The 14,495-nt window shown below is 43.3% G+C and overlaps 1 protein-coding gene across 1 annotated transcript in view; it reads right to left on the bottom strand.

Annotated features, from left to right (window-relative positions):
• Window positions 1-14,495, bottom strand: part of gab2 (GRB2-associated binding protein 2) — a 516,690-nt gene that overhangs the window by 77,724 nt on the left and 424,471 nt on the right. Inside the window, exon 3 of the mRNA XM_070892068.1 lies at window positions 10,725-10,962. Within this exon, the coding sequence (XP_070748169.1) occupies window positions 10,725-10,962 (238 nt within the window). The remainder of the gene's footprint in view (window positions 1-10,724; window positions 10,963-14,495) is intronic.

Genomic DNA, 14,495 nt, shown 5'->3' with positions numbered 1-14,495 from the left:
GTTGGGTGGCAGTGTGAGCTGCGAGGAGGATGCTATGAGGCTACAGAGTGACTTGGATAGGTTAGGTGAGTGGGCAAATGCATGGCAGATGAAGTATAATGTGGATAAATGTGAGGTTATCCACTTTGGTGGTAAAAACAGAGAGACAGACTATTATCTGAATGGTGACAGATTAGGAAAAGGGAAGGTGCAACGAGACCTGGGTGTCATGGTACATCAGTCATTGAAGGTTGGCATGCAGGTACAGCAGGCGGTTAAGAAAGCAAATGGCATGTTGGCCTTCATAGCGAGGGGATTTGAGTACAGGGGCAGGGAGGTGTTGCTACAGTTGTACAGGGCCTTGGTGAGGCCACACCTGGAGTATTGTGTACAGTTTTGGTCTCCTAACTTGAGGAAGGACATACTTGCTGTTGAGGGAGTGCAGCGAAGATTCACCAGACTGATTCCCGGGATGGTGGGACTGACCTATCAAGAAAGACTGAATCAACTGGGCTTGTATTCACTGGAGTTCAGAAGAGTGAGAGGGGACCTCATAGAAACGTTTAAAATTCTGACGGGTTTGGACAGGTTGGATGCAGGAAGAATGTTCCCAATGTTGGGGAAGTCCAGAACCAGGGGTCACAGTCTAAGGATAAGGGGTAAGCCATTTAGGACCGAGATAAGGAGAAACTTCTTCACCCAGAGAGTGGTAAACCTGTGGAATTCTCTACCACAGGAAGTAGTTGAGGCCAATTCACTAAATATATTCAAAAGGGAGTTAGATGAAGTCCTTACTACTCGGGGGATCAAGGGGTATGGCGTGAAAGCAGGAAGTGGGTACTGAAGTTTCATGTTCAGCCATGAACTCGTTGAATGGCGGTGCAGGCTAGAAGGGCTGAATGGCCTGCTCCTGCACCTATTTTCTATGTTTCTATGTTTCTAAGCCTGGGACGGCAGCAGGAGAGTAGGAAAGTTGAAGAGCAATAAATTCTATGGTAAGGATTTTAAAGGACAAAGTATATGAGAGAGGATAGATGATAGGTGGCACGTCAACATTGGATATTGATCAGGGAGGGAAAGAGAGAAAAAGAAATGGGAGAAGGAAGTGTAAAAAGAAGTCAATGGCTCGGATCTGAAGCAGTAGCCAAAATGCGCACGCGAATAGATACAAGCAAGAAAAAAAGAGAAATTCAATTTATATGGTAAATACAATAAAGATTCTACAATAGTAGAATCAGTAAATCAAGATTGATTATGTCATGTATTCAACTACCATTGTAACCCATGTATAAGCTGACCTAAGTTGTACACCTTGAGAACATTGACCACAAGGGACGAACTTGTGGGAGACACTCCTAACCTGGACTTTCAGGTATAAAAGAGGAAGCTCCACCCAGCTTCTTCACTTGAGGTTTTGGTAATAAAGGTAACTGGTCACAGAGTGACCTTCTCTCAAGTATGGGCCTCATGTGCTTTTATACTGTATAGTAAGGACATATCATTGGCGACGATAAACTGGTATTTAAACCATGTGAGCATGGTCACTAGCAGCACAGATGAGAGGTACAGTGTTGGTGATGATTGGGATGACTTTATTGAGAGACTACAGCAAAGTTTTGTCACTAAGGAAGGGTTGGGACAGGATTCGGCCAACAAACGCAGGACTCATCTCCTGACGGTTTGTGGATCCAGAACGTACTCCCTGATAAAGGACCTTCTAGCGGCAGAGAAGCCGGCGGACAAGACGTTCGAAGAGCTCAGTAAGTTGATCGGGGAACACCTTAAACCGGCGAGCAGCATGCACATGGCGAGACACCGGTTTTACACGCACCGGTGGCGAGAAGGGCAAAGCGTTCCTGACTTCGTGGCAGATCTCCGGCAACTGGCGAGCCTATGTAAGTTCACAGATGCATGCAGAGCAGAGATGCTGCGAGACTTTTTTTATTGAGGGCATCGGGCACGCTGGGGTTTTCAGGAAACTGATTGAAACCAAAGACTTGACCTTGGAAGCGGCGGCTCTGATAGCCCAGACATTTATCTCAGGGGAGGAAGAGACCAGAATGATGTATGACAAAAATCTTGGCTCAAATGCAGCAAACGACCAGGGAGTCAACATTGTTAACGCGACACACAGTTCTCTAGGCAGACAAGGGCAATTGGACATGCCCCAGCATGTATTGGAACCCAAAGGGGGAATTCAACAGAGACAATGGCTAGCTGAATGGTGATTCATGCCATCGCAATGGAAAATGCGGCCAGTAATGGGGCCATCAATACCTGTTAATGGTGCGTTTAAGGACAGTTACAGAGACAGTCAGAGACGATCGACTGGTAATGGACCTTTTGTTTCCAACAACGGGGCCTCCAGCTCATGCTGGAGGTGTGGAGGCAAACACCCAGCCAGAGCTTGCAGGTATCAGCAATATACCTACAGAAACTGCAACGTCAGCAGTCACTTGGCGCGTATGTGCAGGAAGCCTGCAGCCAGGTTGATGTACGAGGAGGACGGGCCCGATGTAAGCCCTATGCGGCCAAATGAATACTCGGGGAAATCGCTGGAAGCTGAAGTTCAGCGAGTTCATGTGGAGCACATATACTGTTCATATATCAGGACGCCACCGATAATGATGAACGTGCTCCTCAATGGCATCCCAGTATTAATGGAGCTAGACACGGGGGCCAGCCAGTCCCTGATGAATATCAAACAGTTCGAAAGGTTGTGGGTGTCCAAGGCCAGGAGGCCAAAATTATTGCCGATTGACGCACAGCTACGGACATATACAAAGGAGATCATTCCGGTGCTAGGCAGCGCCACGATAGTCGTGTCCCACAAAGATTCGGAGAACAGGTTGCCACTCTGGATTGTCCCGGGGGATGGTCCCGCACTACTGGGGAGGAGTTGGCTTGCTGTCATGAACTGGAAATGGGGCGATGTCAATGCAATTTCTTCTGTGGAGCGAGTATCATGCTCACAGATCCTGGACAAATTTGATTCATTATTTCAACCCGGCATCTGCACTTTCAGGGGGGCCAAGGTAATGATTCACATAAACCTGGACATCAGGCCAGTACACCACAAGGCCAGAACGGTGCCGTACGTGATGCGGGAAAAGATAGAATGCGAATTGGACCGCCTGCTGAGGGAAGGCATCATCTCGCCAGTCGAATTCAGTGACTGGGCGAGCCCGATCGTGCCGGTGCTCAAGGTGGATGGGTCGGTCAGGATATGTGGCGATTACAAGGCCACCATCAATCGGGTGTCACTCCAAGATCAGCTTACATGACCCAGGAGCTGGCGAGTGAGTCAAAGAAGCTGACCACTATCACGACACGCAAGGGGTTGTTTGAGTATAACAGATGTCCATTCAGGATTCGTTCGTTCGCCGCAATCTTTCAGCGAAATATGGAAAGCCTCCTCAAGTCGATTCCAAGGACGATGGCTTTTCAAGACGACATCCTCATCATGGGTCGCGATACTGAAGAACACCTCCACAACCTGGAGGAGGTGCTACGCAGGACTGGACCGGGTAGGGTTGCGACTGAAAAAGACGAAGTGTGTCTTCTTAGCTCCAGAGGTAGAATTCCTGGGGAAGAAGGTAGCAGCAGATGGGATCAGACCCACTGCCATCAAAACGGAAGCAATCCAGAGAGCACCCAGACCCTGTAACAGAACGGAGCTGCGTTCGTTCCTGGGGCTCCTGAACTATTTTGGTAACTTTCTTCCAAAATTGAGCACGCTATTACAGCCGCTACACATGCTCCTATGCAAAGGTGGTGATTGGGTCTGGGGGGGATAGCCAGGAAAGGGCTTTTGATAGGGCACGCAACTTGTTATGCTCCAACAAACTGTTAACGTTATATGACCCGTGTAAGAAACTTGTTCTAACGTGCGATGCGTCGTCCTATGGGGTCGGGTGTGTTTTGCAGCATGTGAATGCCAATGGTCAGTTACAGCCGGTAGCTTATGCCTCCGGAAGTCAGTCCCAGGCAGAAAAGGGCTACGGGATGGTAGAAAAGGAAGCGCTAGCATGTGTATAAGCAGTAAATAAAAATGCACCAGTACCTGTTTGGCAGGAAATTTGAGCTGGAGACAGATCACAAACCCCTAATGTCCCTTTTGGCACACAACAAGGCCATAAATGCGAATGCATCGGCCTGCATACAGAGGTGGGCACTCACGATAGCCGTCTATGATTACACAATTCGGCACAGACTGAAAACTGCGCCGATGCACTCAGCAGGCTCCCACTAGCCACCACTGAGGGGGCAACTGAGCATGATACTGAGATGGTCATGGCTGTTGAAGCTTTCGAAAGTGAAGGCTCACCTGTGACAGCCCGTCAGATTAAAGTCTGGACAAATAAAGACCCGCTCTGTCTTTAGTTAAGAAATGTGTCCTGAATGGGGACTGGGCAGCCACATACGGGGCATGCCCTGAGGAATTTAAACCGTTTCATAGGCGTAAGGGTGAACTCTCGATTCAGGCCGATTTCCTACTGTGGGGAAACCGAGTAGTCATGCCCCAGATGGGCAGAGAGGTGTTTATCAGAGAATTTCACAATAAGCACCCGGGCATTGTCATGATGAAGGCAATTGCCAGGTCACACGTTTGGTGGCCAGGGATAGATGCAGACCTGGAACTTTGTGTTCGCAGGTGCAACACGTGTGCTCAGCTGGTCAACGCACCCAGGGAAGCCCCCTTTAGCCACTGGTCCTGGCCCGCCAAGCCATGGTCACGCATCCATGTGGACTATGCAGGTCCTTTCATGGGAAAAATGTTTTTGGTTGTAGTAGACGCCTACTCCAAATGGATTGAGTGTGCCATTTTAAATTCAAGCACATCCTCTGCCACGGTAGAAAGTCTACGGGCAATGTTCACCGCCCATGGTCTACTGGATGTCTTGGTCAGCGACAATGGCCCGTGCTTCACAAGCACTGAATTCCAGGACTTCATGGCAGGCAATGGAATCAACCATGTCAGAACGGCACCGTTCAAATGGCCAGGGGGAACGAGCAGTGCAGATAATCAAACAGGGGATACTCAGAATCCAAGGGGGTTCCCTTCAAAGCCGCTTATCATGCCTCCTGTTGGCCAATAGATCCTGACCACACTCGCTCACAGGGGTTCCACCTGAAGAGCTGCTAATGAAAAGGACGCTCAAAACCAGGTTATCCCTTATACACCCTACTATGAAAGAAATTGTTGAGAGCAGGCGTCAGTCACAATGTGACTACCATGACATGAATGCGAGGGCGCGATGTATTGATGTCAATGACCCTGTTTTTGTCCATAATTACGCTGCAGGGCCCAAATGGCTTGCAGGCACTGTGATTGCCAAAGAGGGGAATAGGGTTAAACTTAGCAATGGACAAATCTGCCGCAAACACGTGGATGAAACTAAAAGGAGGTTCAGCAACCCCATAGAAGAAGCAGAGGAAGAACACGACGCAGAGTTTACTCCACCACAGGCGACCGAACACCGGAACCAAGTGGAGGAGAACCCAGTCACTGTGGGCAGTCCAGACAGGCCTGAGGCACCACAAACAGCAGACACTCAGACCAGCGCCCAACAACCGGAGCCCCAATTCAGGCGCTCTACAAGGGAGCATAAACCACCAGAGAGACTTAACCTGTGATCCCAATAAGACTTTGGGGGGGAGGTGATGTCATGTATTCAACTATCATTGTAACCTATGCATAAGCTGACCTAAGTTGTACACCTTGAGAACATTGACCACAAGGGGCGAACTTGTGGGAGACACTCCTAACCTGGACTTTCAGGTATAAAAGGGGAAGCTCCACCCACCTTCTTCACTTGAGGTCTTGGTAATAAAGGTAACTGGTCACAGAGTGATCTTCTCTCAAGTATGGGCCTCGTGTGCATTTATACTATATAGTAAGGACATATCAGATTATATAAAATAAAATATAATTTATACAATAATCATAAGTATAGGCCCGTTCTACACAATTTCTCATGATAGCCCTCTCATCCCAGGAATCAATCTAGTAAACCTCCATTGCACCACCTCCAAGACAATTATATCCTTCCTTAGATAAGGAGACCAAAACTATTCACACTACTCCAGGTGTGGTTTCACCAAGGCCCTGTACAATTGTAGCAAGACTTCCTTACTCTTATACTCCAACCCCCTTGCAATAAAGGACAACATGCCATTTGCCTTCCTTATTGTTTGCTGTACCTGCATGCTAGCTTTCTGTGTTTCTTGCACAAGGACACCCAAATCTCTGATATTTAAAAGTTTCTCGCCATTAAAAAAATATTCTGTTTTTCTATTCTTCCTGCCAAAGTGAATAACCTCACATTTCCCTACATTATACTCCATCTGCCACCTTACTGCCCACTCACTTAGTTTATCTATATCCCTTTGCAGACACTTTGTGTTCTCCTCACAGCTTACTGTCCCACCTAGCTTTGTATCATCAGCAAACTTGGATACATTACACTCGGTCCCTTCATCTAGATTATTAATAGAGATTGTAAATAGCTGAGGCCCCAGCACTGATCCTTGCGGCACCCCATTAGTTACAGTTGCCAACCTGAAAATGACCTGCTTATCCCTACTCCTTGCTTTCTCTCCGTTAACAAATCCTCTATCCATGCTAATACATTACCTCCAATCCCATGAGCCCATATCTTGTGTAATAAGCTTTTATGTGGTACCTTATCGAATGCCTTTTGAAAATCCAAATATACTACATTCATTGGTTCCCCTTTATCTAGTTACATCCTCAAAAAACTCTAATAAATTTGTTAAACATAATTTCCCTTTCATAAAACCATGTTGACTATGCCTAATCATGTTATGATTATCTAAGTGCCCTGATACCACTTCCTTAACAATGGATTCCAGCATTTCCCGACAACTAACGTCAGGTTAACTGGCCTGTAGTTCTGTTTTCTCTCTCACTCCTTTCTTGAATAGCGATGTTACATTTGCTACCTTCCAGTCCGCTGGGACCATTCTAGGATCTAGAGAATTTTGAAAGATTAAAACGAATGCAATGCACTATCTCTGCAGCCACCTCTTTTAGAACCCTAGGATGTAGGCCATCGGGTCCAGGGGATTTGTTGGCTTTTAGTCCCATTAGTTTCTGAGTACTTTTTCTATACTTATATTAATTACATTAAGTTCCTCACTCCCATTGGACCCTGATACCACTTCCTTAACAATGGATTCCAGCATTTTCCCAACAACTGATGTCAGGTTAACTGGCTTGTAGTTGCATCTTCTACTGTGAAGACAGATGCAAAATATTTGTTTAACGTTTTTGCCATTTCCTTATTCCCCCTAATAATTTCTCCTACCTCAGTCTCTACTTTTGTGACTCTCTTCCTTTTTACATACTTTTAGAAGCTCTTCCAATCTGTTTTTATATTTCTTGCTAGTTTTCTCTCAGTCTATTTTTTCCCTTTTGATCAATTTTTTGGTCATCCTTTGCTGGTTTCTGAAAATCTCCCAATCCTTAGGCATACTTCTATTCTTTGCAACATTATAAGCGCCTCATTCAATCTGATGCCATCCTTAATTTCTTTAGTTAGCCACAGATGGATCACTTTTCCTGTGGAGTTTTTGTTTCTCAATGGAATGTATTTTTATTGAGAATTATGAAATATTTATTTAAATGCTAACCACTGCTTATCTATTACTATACCTTTTAATCTTTTTTTCCAATCTACCTTAGCCAACTCGTCCTTCATACCTATGTAATTGGTTTTATTTAAGTTTAAGACTCTAGTTTCGGACTTAGGCAAGTCACTCTCAAATGTAAGGTGAAATTCTATCCTATTATGATCACACTGCCCCAGAGGATCCTTTACTATGAGATTGCTAATTAACCCTGTCTCATTACACAATACAAGATCTAAAATAGCCTGTTCCCTGGTTGGTTTCATGCTGTGCCATACATTTCTATGATTTTATGATTCAATTCTCGAACAAGGGAAGGCTATACCGAAGGAATGGCCTTCACCTGAACTGAAATGACTCCAATGTCCTAGAGGAGAGGGTAAATACAGCAGTGAGGGAGGATTTAAACTAACATGGATGGGGGTAGGGAAAGCCTAGGTTTGAGGCTAGCAACTGGCAACATTACTAAATCTATAAGATCTGTGGTTGGGAAGATATTGGAGTCCATTATTAAAGAAGCAGTAGCAGGACATTTGGAAAAGGAAAATTCGGTCAGGCAGAGTCAACATGGATTTATGCAGGGGAAGTCATGTTTGAAAAATTTGCTAGAATTCTTTGAGGATGTAACGAACAGGGTGGATAAAGGGGAACCAGTGGATGTAGTGTATTTGGACTTCTAGAAGGCATTTGACAAGGTGCCACATAAAAGGTTACTGCACAAGATAAAAGTTCACGGGGTTGGGGATAATATATTAGCATGGATAGAGAATTGGCTAACGAACAGAAAACAGAGAGTAGGGATAAATGGTTCATTCTCGAGTTGGCAACCAGTAACTAGTGGGGTGTTGCAGGGGTCAGTGCTGGGACCCCAACTATTTACAATCTATATTAACGACTTGGAAGAAGGGACTGAGTGTAACGTAGCCAAGTTTGCCGACGATACAAAGATGGGAGGAAAAGCCATGTGTGAGGAGGACAAACAAAATCTGCAAAAGGACATAGACAGACTAAGTGTGTGGGCAAAAATTTGGAAGATGGGAGTATAATGTTAGAAAGTGTGAGGTCATGCACTTTGGCAGAAAAAAAATCAAAGAGCAAGTTATTATTTAAATGGAGAAAGATTGCAAAGTGCTGCAGTACAGCGGGACCTGGGGGTACCTTTGCATAAAACACAAAAGGTTAGTATGCAGGTACAGCAAGTGATCAGGAAGGCCAATGGAATCTTGGCCTTTATTGCAAAGGGAATGGAGTATAAAAGCAGGGAAGTCTTGCTACAGTTGTACAGGGTATTGGTGAGGCCACACCTGGTATATTGCATGCAGTTTTGGTTTCCATATTTAGGAAAGATATACTTGCTTTGGAGGCAATTCAGAGAAGATTCACAAGGTTGATTCCAGAGATGAGGGGGTTGACTTATGAGGAAAGGTTGAGTAGGTTGGACCTCTACTCATTGGAATTCAGAAGAATGTGAGGTGATCTTATCGAAGTTATAAGATTATGAGGGGGCTTGACAAGGTTAATGCAGAGTGGATGTTTCCACTGATAGGGGAGACTAGAACTAGAGGGCTGATCTTAGAATAAGGGGTCGCCCATTTAAAACTGAGATGAGGAGAAATTTCTTCTCTCAGAGGGTTGTGGATCTGTGGAATTCGGTGCCTCAGTGATCTGTGGAAGCTGGGACATTGAATACATTTAAGACAGAAATAGACAGTTTCTTAAATGATAAGGGAATAAGGGGTTATGGAGAGCAGGTGAGGAAGTGGACCTGAGTCCATGATCAGATCAGCCATGATCGTATTAAATGGCGGAGCAGGCTCGAGGGGCCGTATGGCCTACTCCTGCTCCTATTTCTTATGTTCTTATGTTCTAGAAGCAGAATGCTTAGTTGAAATAAATAGTGAGGAAAATATTCGGCTCGATTTTGCAGTCAGCTGTGAAGGAATGGCCCTTGCCATTCATTACGTTGGATTGTTGGAGCTTGGAATATGTTGCCACAGGAATTGTTTGAGGCAGAGACTATTCCATGTTTTAAAGGAAAATTGGCTAAATATTCAGAGGAAATTAGGGCTACGAGGAGAGAAATGGACAGGCGGATTAATTTTGGATTGCTCTAGTAAAGAACATATATAGGCACGATGGGATGAATGGCCTTGTTCTGTGTTGTAAACGTCTGTGGTTCTCTGCCTAAAACATGTAACTGAATAGACAGTTCTTTGGAGATCAATTAGGTCAGCAATCAGAGCAGACCTATAAAGATTGGCATTAAAGACAAAAATGCCAATGTACTGCCACAGTACTCTATTTTGTTTTTTGGTGTGAACATATTCACCCTGGCAGTGTCAAAATGATCAGGTCTGAGACATTTCACAAGTGTGACTTTGTCTTGCAGTACTGGGTTTCTATCGTTAGAGGTCACCAGTGAACTACTCAAATGCCTGAGCATTCTTTGAAAGAGAATGGGACTTGCTCCAACATTTCAACTTTCCCCACAGATCATAAAGCATTCACATTGATATTTTTGGTAGAATTTGGCCTTCAAACAGCAGGTCGCTAAATTTCTATCTGTGGAACATTTAACTACCGCTGTTGTTTTCTAGGCGCACTAGTTCTGGACCAGTGAGTTGGAGAAACTAGTTTGGACTCTACACAAATTATAATGTGAACTTCCATTAAGCCTCAAGCCATAACCATAGAGATGGGGAAAGAATGTTCAACCAATAAATACAAGAATTGCTTTTTACAAACACAAATACACACTTCCTGATTGTACATGCTGTGAACTGGATTGATTCTGGATAAACTCATTTCACTCAGTTAATTGAAGAAATAATGAAGAATGATTGGGAATCAAATCTTCGCATTAAATAATCATTTCTGGCATCTGCTATAAGTTAATGTTGATGAATTCAGCTCCAGCTGCCTTTGATTCTAATTTAATGCAATACAAAACATGACCCAACTCTGCTTATTACCTGTTCTGATGACTGCACATACCGTGAGCCAGACATCAGTGTTGTCATCTAGCCTGCTATTTTGAAAATCTAATTATACAGATTTTGCCTTTGATACTGTATTCAGCTAGAAATTCATACCTAGCATTTTCTGTCCTCTTGCTCATACATTGGTGCAGGAAGAGGTAGTCCTGTGGTACACTGGATGAAAGAATGGGCTGAACCTGAATTGGGTTTTCAAATGTAAACACTGATGGTTGACTGGCATGTGAAGAGCTCTGGATGCTATGGTCTCCAACTAGAGCTTGCACAGAACCACCAAAGTCAGCAATGGATGAACGAGGAGCCTGAGATCCAATTGCAGCATTCCTGGCAATATCTATACAGAACAGAAATAAATCCTTTTATTAATGGGTTTCTTTGTAACTCAAATATAAAAATACAAAAATTAGAAATAAACAAGAAGTCCACATCAAACAGCAATTTTATATTAAAACACATCAGTACAATAAAACCCAATAAAATGCTAGTTATAGGTCTAATGATATAAGTCAGCACTTAAACAAACACTTAGACAGCACTTAAAGACAATAACGTTATAATTTACTTAATCTTCAGCTATAATTTGTGATAACGGTATAATTATCCTGGTTTTATAATAGAATAATTATAATTTTAATCTTGGCCATGTCCACTTCATTTTCTTTTTCCATATTAATAGTGTTTTCTAATTTGCATTCTTGTCGTGCTTCGGATTAGTTAACTCATCCAGGTTTAATCAAGTTGCAGTCCCTACAGATGAGATAACGTATTTATTAGTTGGTCTCCACTTAATGCAAAACCATATAAATCTTCCATAGTTACAGGTGTCAACTGTCTGAAAACCTAGGCTTTGAAGCAAGCTTTCAACCTATTAGAGACCAGTTTGTTCATTGCTGCTCCTTTCTCAACCTGTACTGCAACACCTCAGATTTCAACTGTCCCCTCCATCCACATTGCCCAGATGCTGATCCTTCTGTGGCTGCGTAAATGTTTTAGAAAAGAGTGAATGTGCTACACAGCAACAGTACATGGTACAAATCTTTAACAAAAGTTGCTTTTATGTAGAGGGACAATAGTCCAATGGTGGGAGGCCTGAGGCCTGCAACGCACCCAATGCAGCCCATGGTGGCCAACCAGCAGAAAGTACATGGAAACCTGCACACAGCTATGTGCAAGGTTCATTAGACCCCAACAAATATTAAAAGAGGGAGCTGCTTTATTGTGAGACTGGAGTGCCTGAGCAGTGCCCTTCTCTCATGGCCAAAATAATCTCCTAGCACTGAACAGGGAGAGGGTTCCAGAAAGTAGGGCTGAAACAACTGAAGACTGTAATACAAAAGGTGGAGTTAAGGGATGCACAGGAGGCTAGCAAAAGACTGAAGGAGTTACTGGAGTTTGCACAGGTTGGGTGAGTTGAGCCTCCGGGGATCTGTAAATGAAGATTAGAATTTTGAATTTAATAGATTGGGGTACAGGGAACCTGTAGTGTCCCTGCACCATACTACAAACTCACACGAGGCATGTACCGCAGACACAGTCACTACGTGACCTTAACCTTTAGTCCCAGGACCAAAGAGTGCTGACCCTGGGTGAGACCTCCGATTTTATACCTGGAAACCCAGGTGAGGAGTGTCTCCCACAAGTTCACCCCCTGTGGTCAGAGTGTGCATTTCTAGGGTATAAGTACAGTGTACAGGAGTTGCATGAAGGTTACAGTTACATGAAGATTACCGTTCCATGATGGTTACATACATGACAGAACCAGTGGTGATTAGCGAGGTTAGGAAATGAAAGAGGATACAAGTGGTGGCGTTTTGGATGAGATAAATCTAGCTTAGCTTCTTCACCAAAAATATAAAATTAGCCATATATGTTGAGCTTACACTCGAGTTATAACATTTTAATTTCAGAAAACATACCCATTCTGTATATCTTTGTACAACAATATAGCAGAAAAGTCAAGTATGAAGCACCTTGAATGTAATTTGATCAGTTGGTTGTTATCTGTATTTTTTTAGATCATCTAGGTTCAGAGTTACTGAAGACTGCACATTAGTCACTGAATCTGAAATTCAGTAAAAGCATTCATTCCCTAGAGGAAGAGTGAGTCATCAATGTTTAAAACAACCATGTATTGATTTTCTTGAAGGAGTTACCCACGTCACTACCCTTTCTGGCCTAGACAGCTGAAAACATTCAGTCAGACAACCAAAACCTATTTATTATATCTAGCTGGTGGATGAAATTTTTGTTGATCAAAATAACATCTGAAAAAGAAACATAGAAGAATCCTGGGTATTATTATTCTTTTAAGAATTGTGTGGTATCGGGATTACCTACTATGTCTACATTGTTTTGGCTTGGACAGGCTGTGTATCAAACACAAAAATATCAGCAGAGATATTTTCTTAAAAGGTAGGAATTTATAATAATCTTGCTGAAACCACTGTAATGAGATGACATCCTTTATAGATATATAAGTTCATCATAAACATAAGAACATAAGAAATAGGAACCGGAGTAGGCCATACAGCCCATTCGAGCCTGCTCCGCCATTCAATAAAATCATGGCTGATCTGATCATGGACTCAGTTCCACTTCCCTGCCCGCTCCCCATAACCCCTTATCGTTTAAGAAACTGTCTATTTCTGTCTTAAATTTATTCAGTGCCAGCTTCCACAGTTCTGAGGCAGCGAATTCCACAGATCCACAACCCTCTGAGAGAAGAAATTTCTCCTCATCTCAGTTTTAAATGGGCGGCCCCTTATTCTAAGATCGTGCCCTCTAGATCTAATCTCTCCCATCAGTGGAAACATCCTCTCTGCATCCACCTTGTCAAGCCCCCTCATAATCTTATAAGTTTCGATAAAATCACCTCTCATTCTTCTGAATTCCAATGAGTAGAGGCCCAACCTACTCAATCTTTCCTCATAAGTCAACCCCCTCATCCCCAGAATCAACCTAGTGAACCTTCTCTGAACTGCCTCCAAAGCAAGTATATCCTTTCGTAAATATGGAAACCAAAACTGCACGCAGTATTCCAAGTGTGGCCTCACCAATACCCTATTTAGCTGTAGCAAAACTTCCCTGCTTTTATACTCCATCCCCTTTGCAATAAATGCCAAGATTCTATTGGCCTTCCTGATCATTTGCTGTACCTGCAAATATTATCCTTTTGTGTTTCATGCACACATACCCCCAGGTCCCGCTGTACTGCAGCACTTTGCAATCTTTCTCCATTTTTTTCTGCCAAAGTGCATGACCTCACACTTCCCAACATTATACTCCATCTGCCAAATTGTTGCCCACTCACTTAGCCTGTCTATGTCCTTTTCAGAGTTCTGGGATTCAGTTAATGTTTTGCGTTTGAGAGTAATTTTTTCGTTACATTGAGCAGGCAGTGCTCACTTTCATTAGTAAAGCTCATGTGGGCTTTCCTTTTTTTGGCACTATTGATCTGCAACCGTTGGAGACTGAATTGCGAATAATGTCAGTGATGGAGTAATATATGTAGTGCTCCTGAAGATATACGACCTCATTTGACTAGTAACATTAGGACGTTTGTGGCAGAAAAGAACATATAGGTATGAAGTATTCAAAATTATTGTACAAGTCACCACTTGAATATTTATTAAAATTATATTTGTAATTTTTTTGGGAATTCAACTTATTTTCCATAGAGTAGATCATACAGAAGCTTAGTGCATTTAAAAATAAATCAAATGTGTTACTCATCATCACTGTCAATTTATTGGCACAACATTCATTTTACATTTTCATACACATTACTGGAGGAATAGACCCTGGAAATCCAGGGTCATTCTGGTGTACTCCAACTATAACTTCAGCAGAGTGATACAGAATGTCTGG

This window comes from Pristiophorus japonicus, chromosome 10, assembly GCF_044704955.1.
Source record: "Pristiophorus japonicus isolate sPriJap1 chromosome 10, sPriJap1.hap1, whole genome shotgun sequence".
Taxonomy (NCBI): domain Eukaryota; kingdom Metazoa; phylum Chordata; class Chondrichthyes; family Pristiophoridae; genus Pristiophorus; species Pristiophorus japonicus.
Note: the sequence above shows the minus strand (reverse complement) of the source record. Positions and strands in the feature narration are given on the sequence as shown.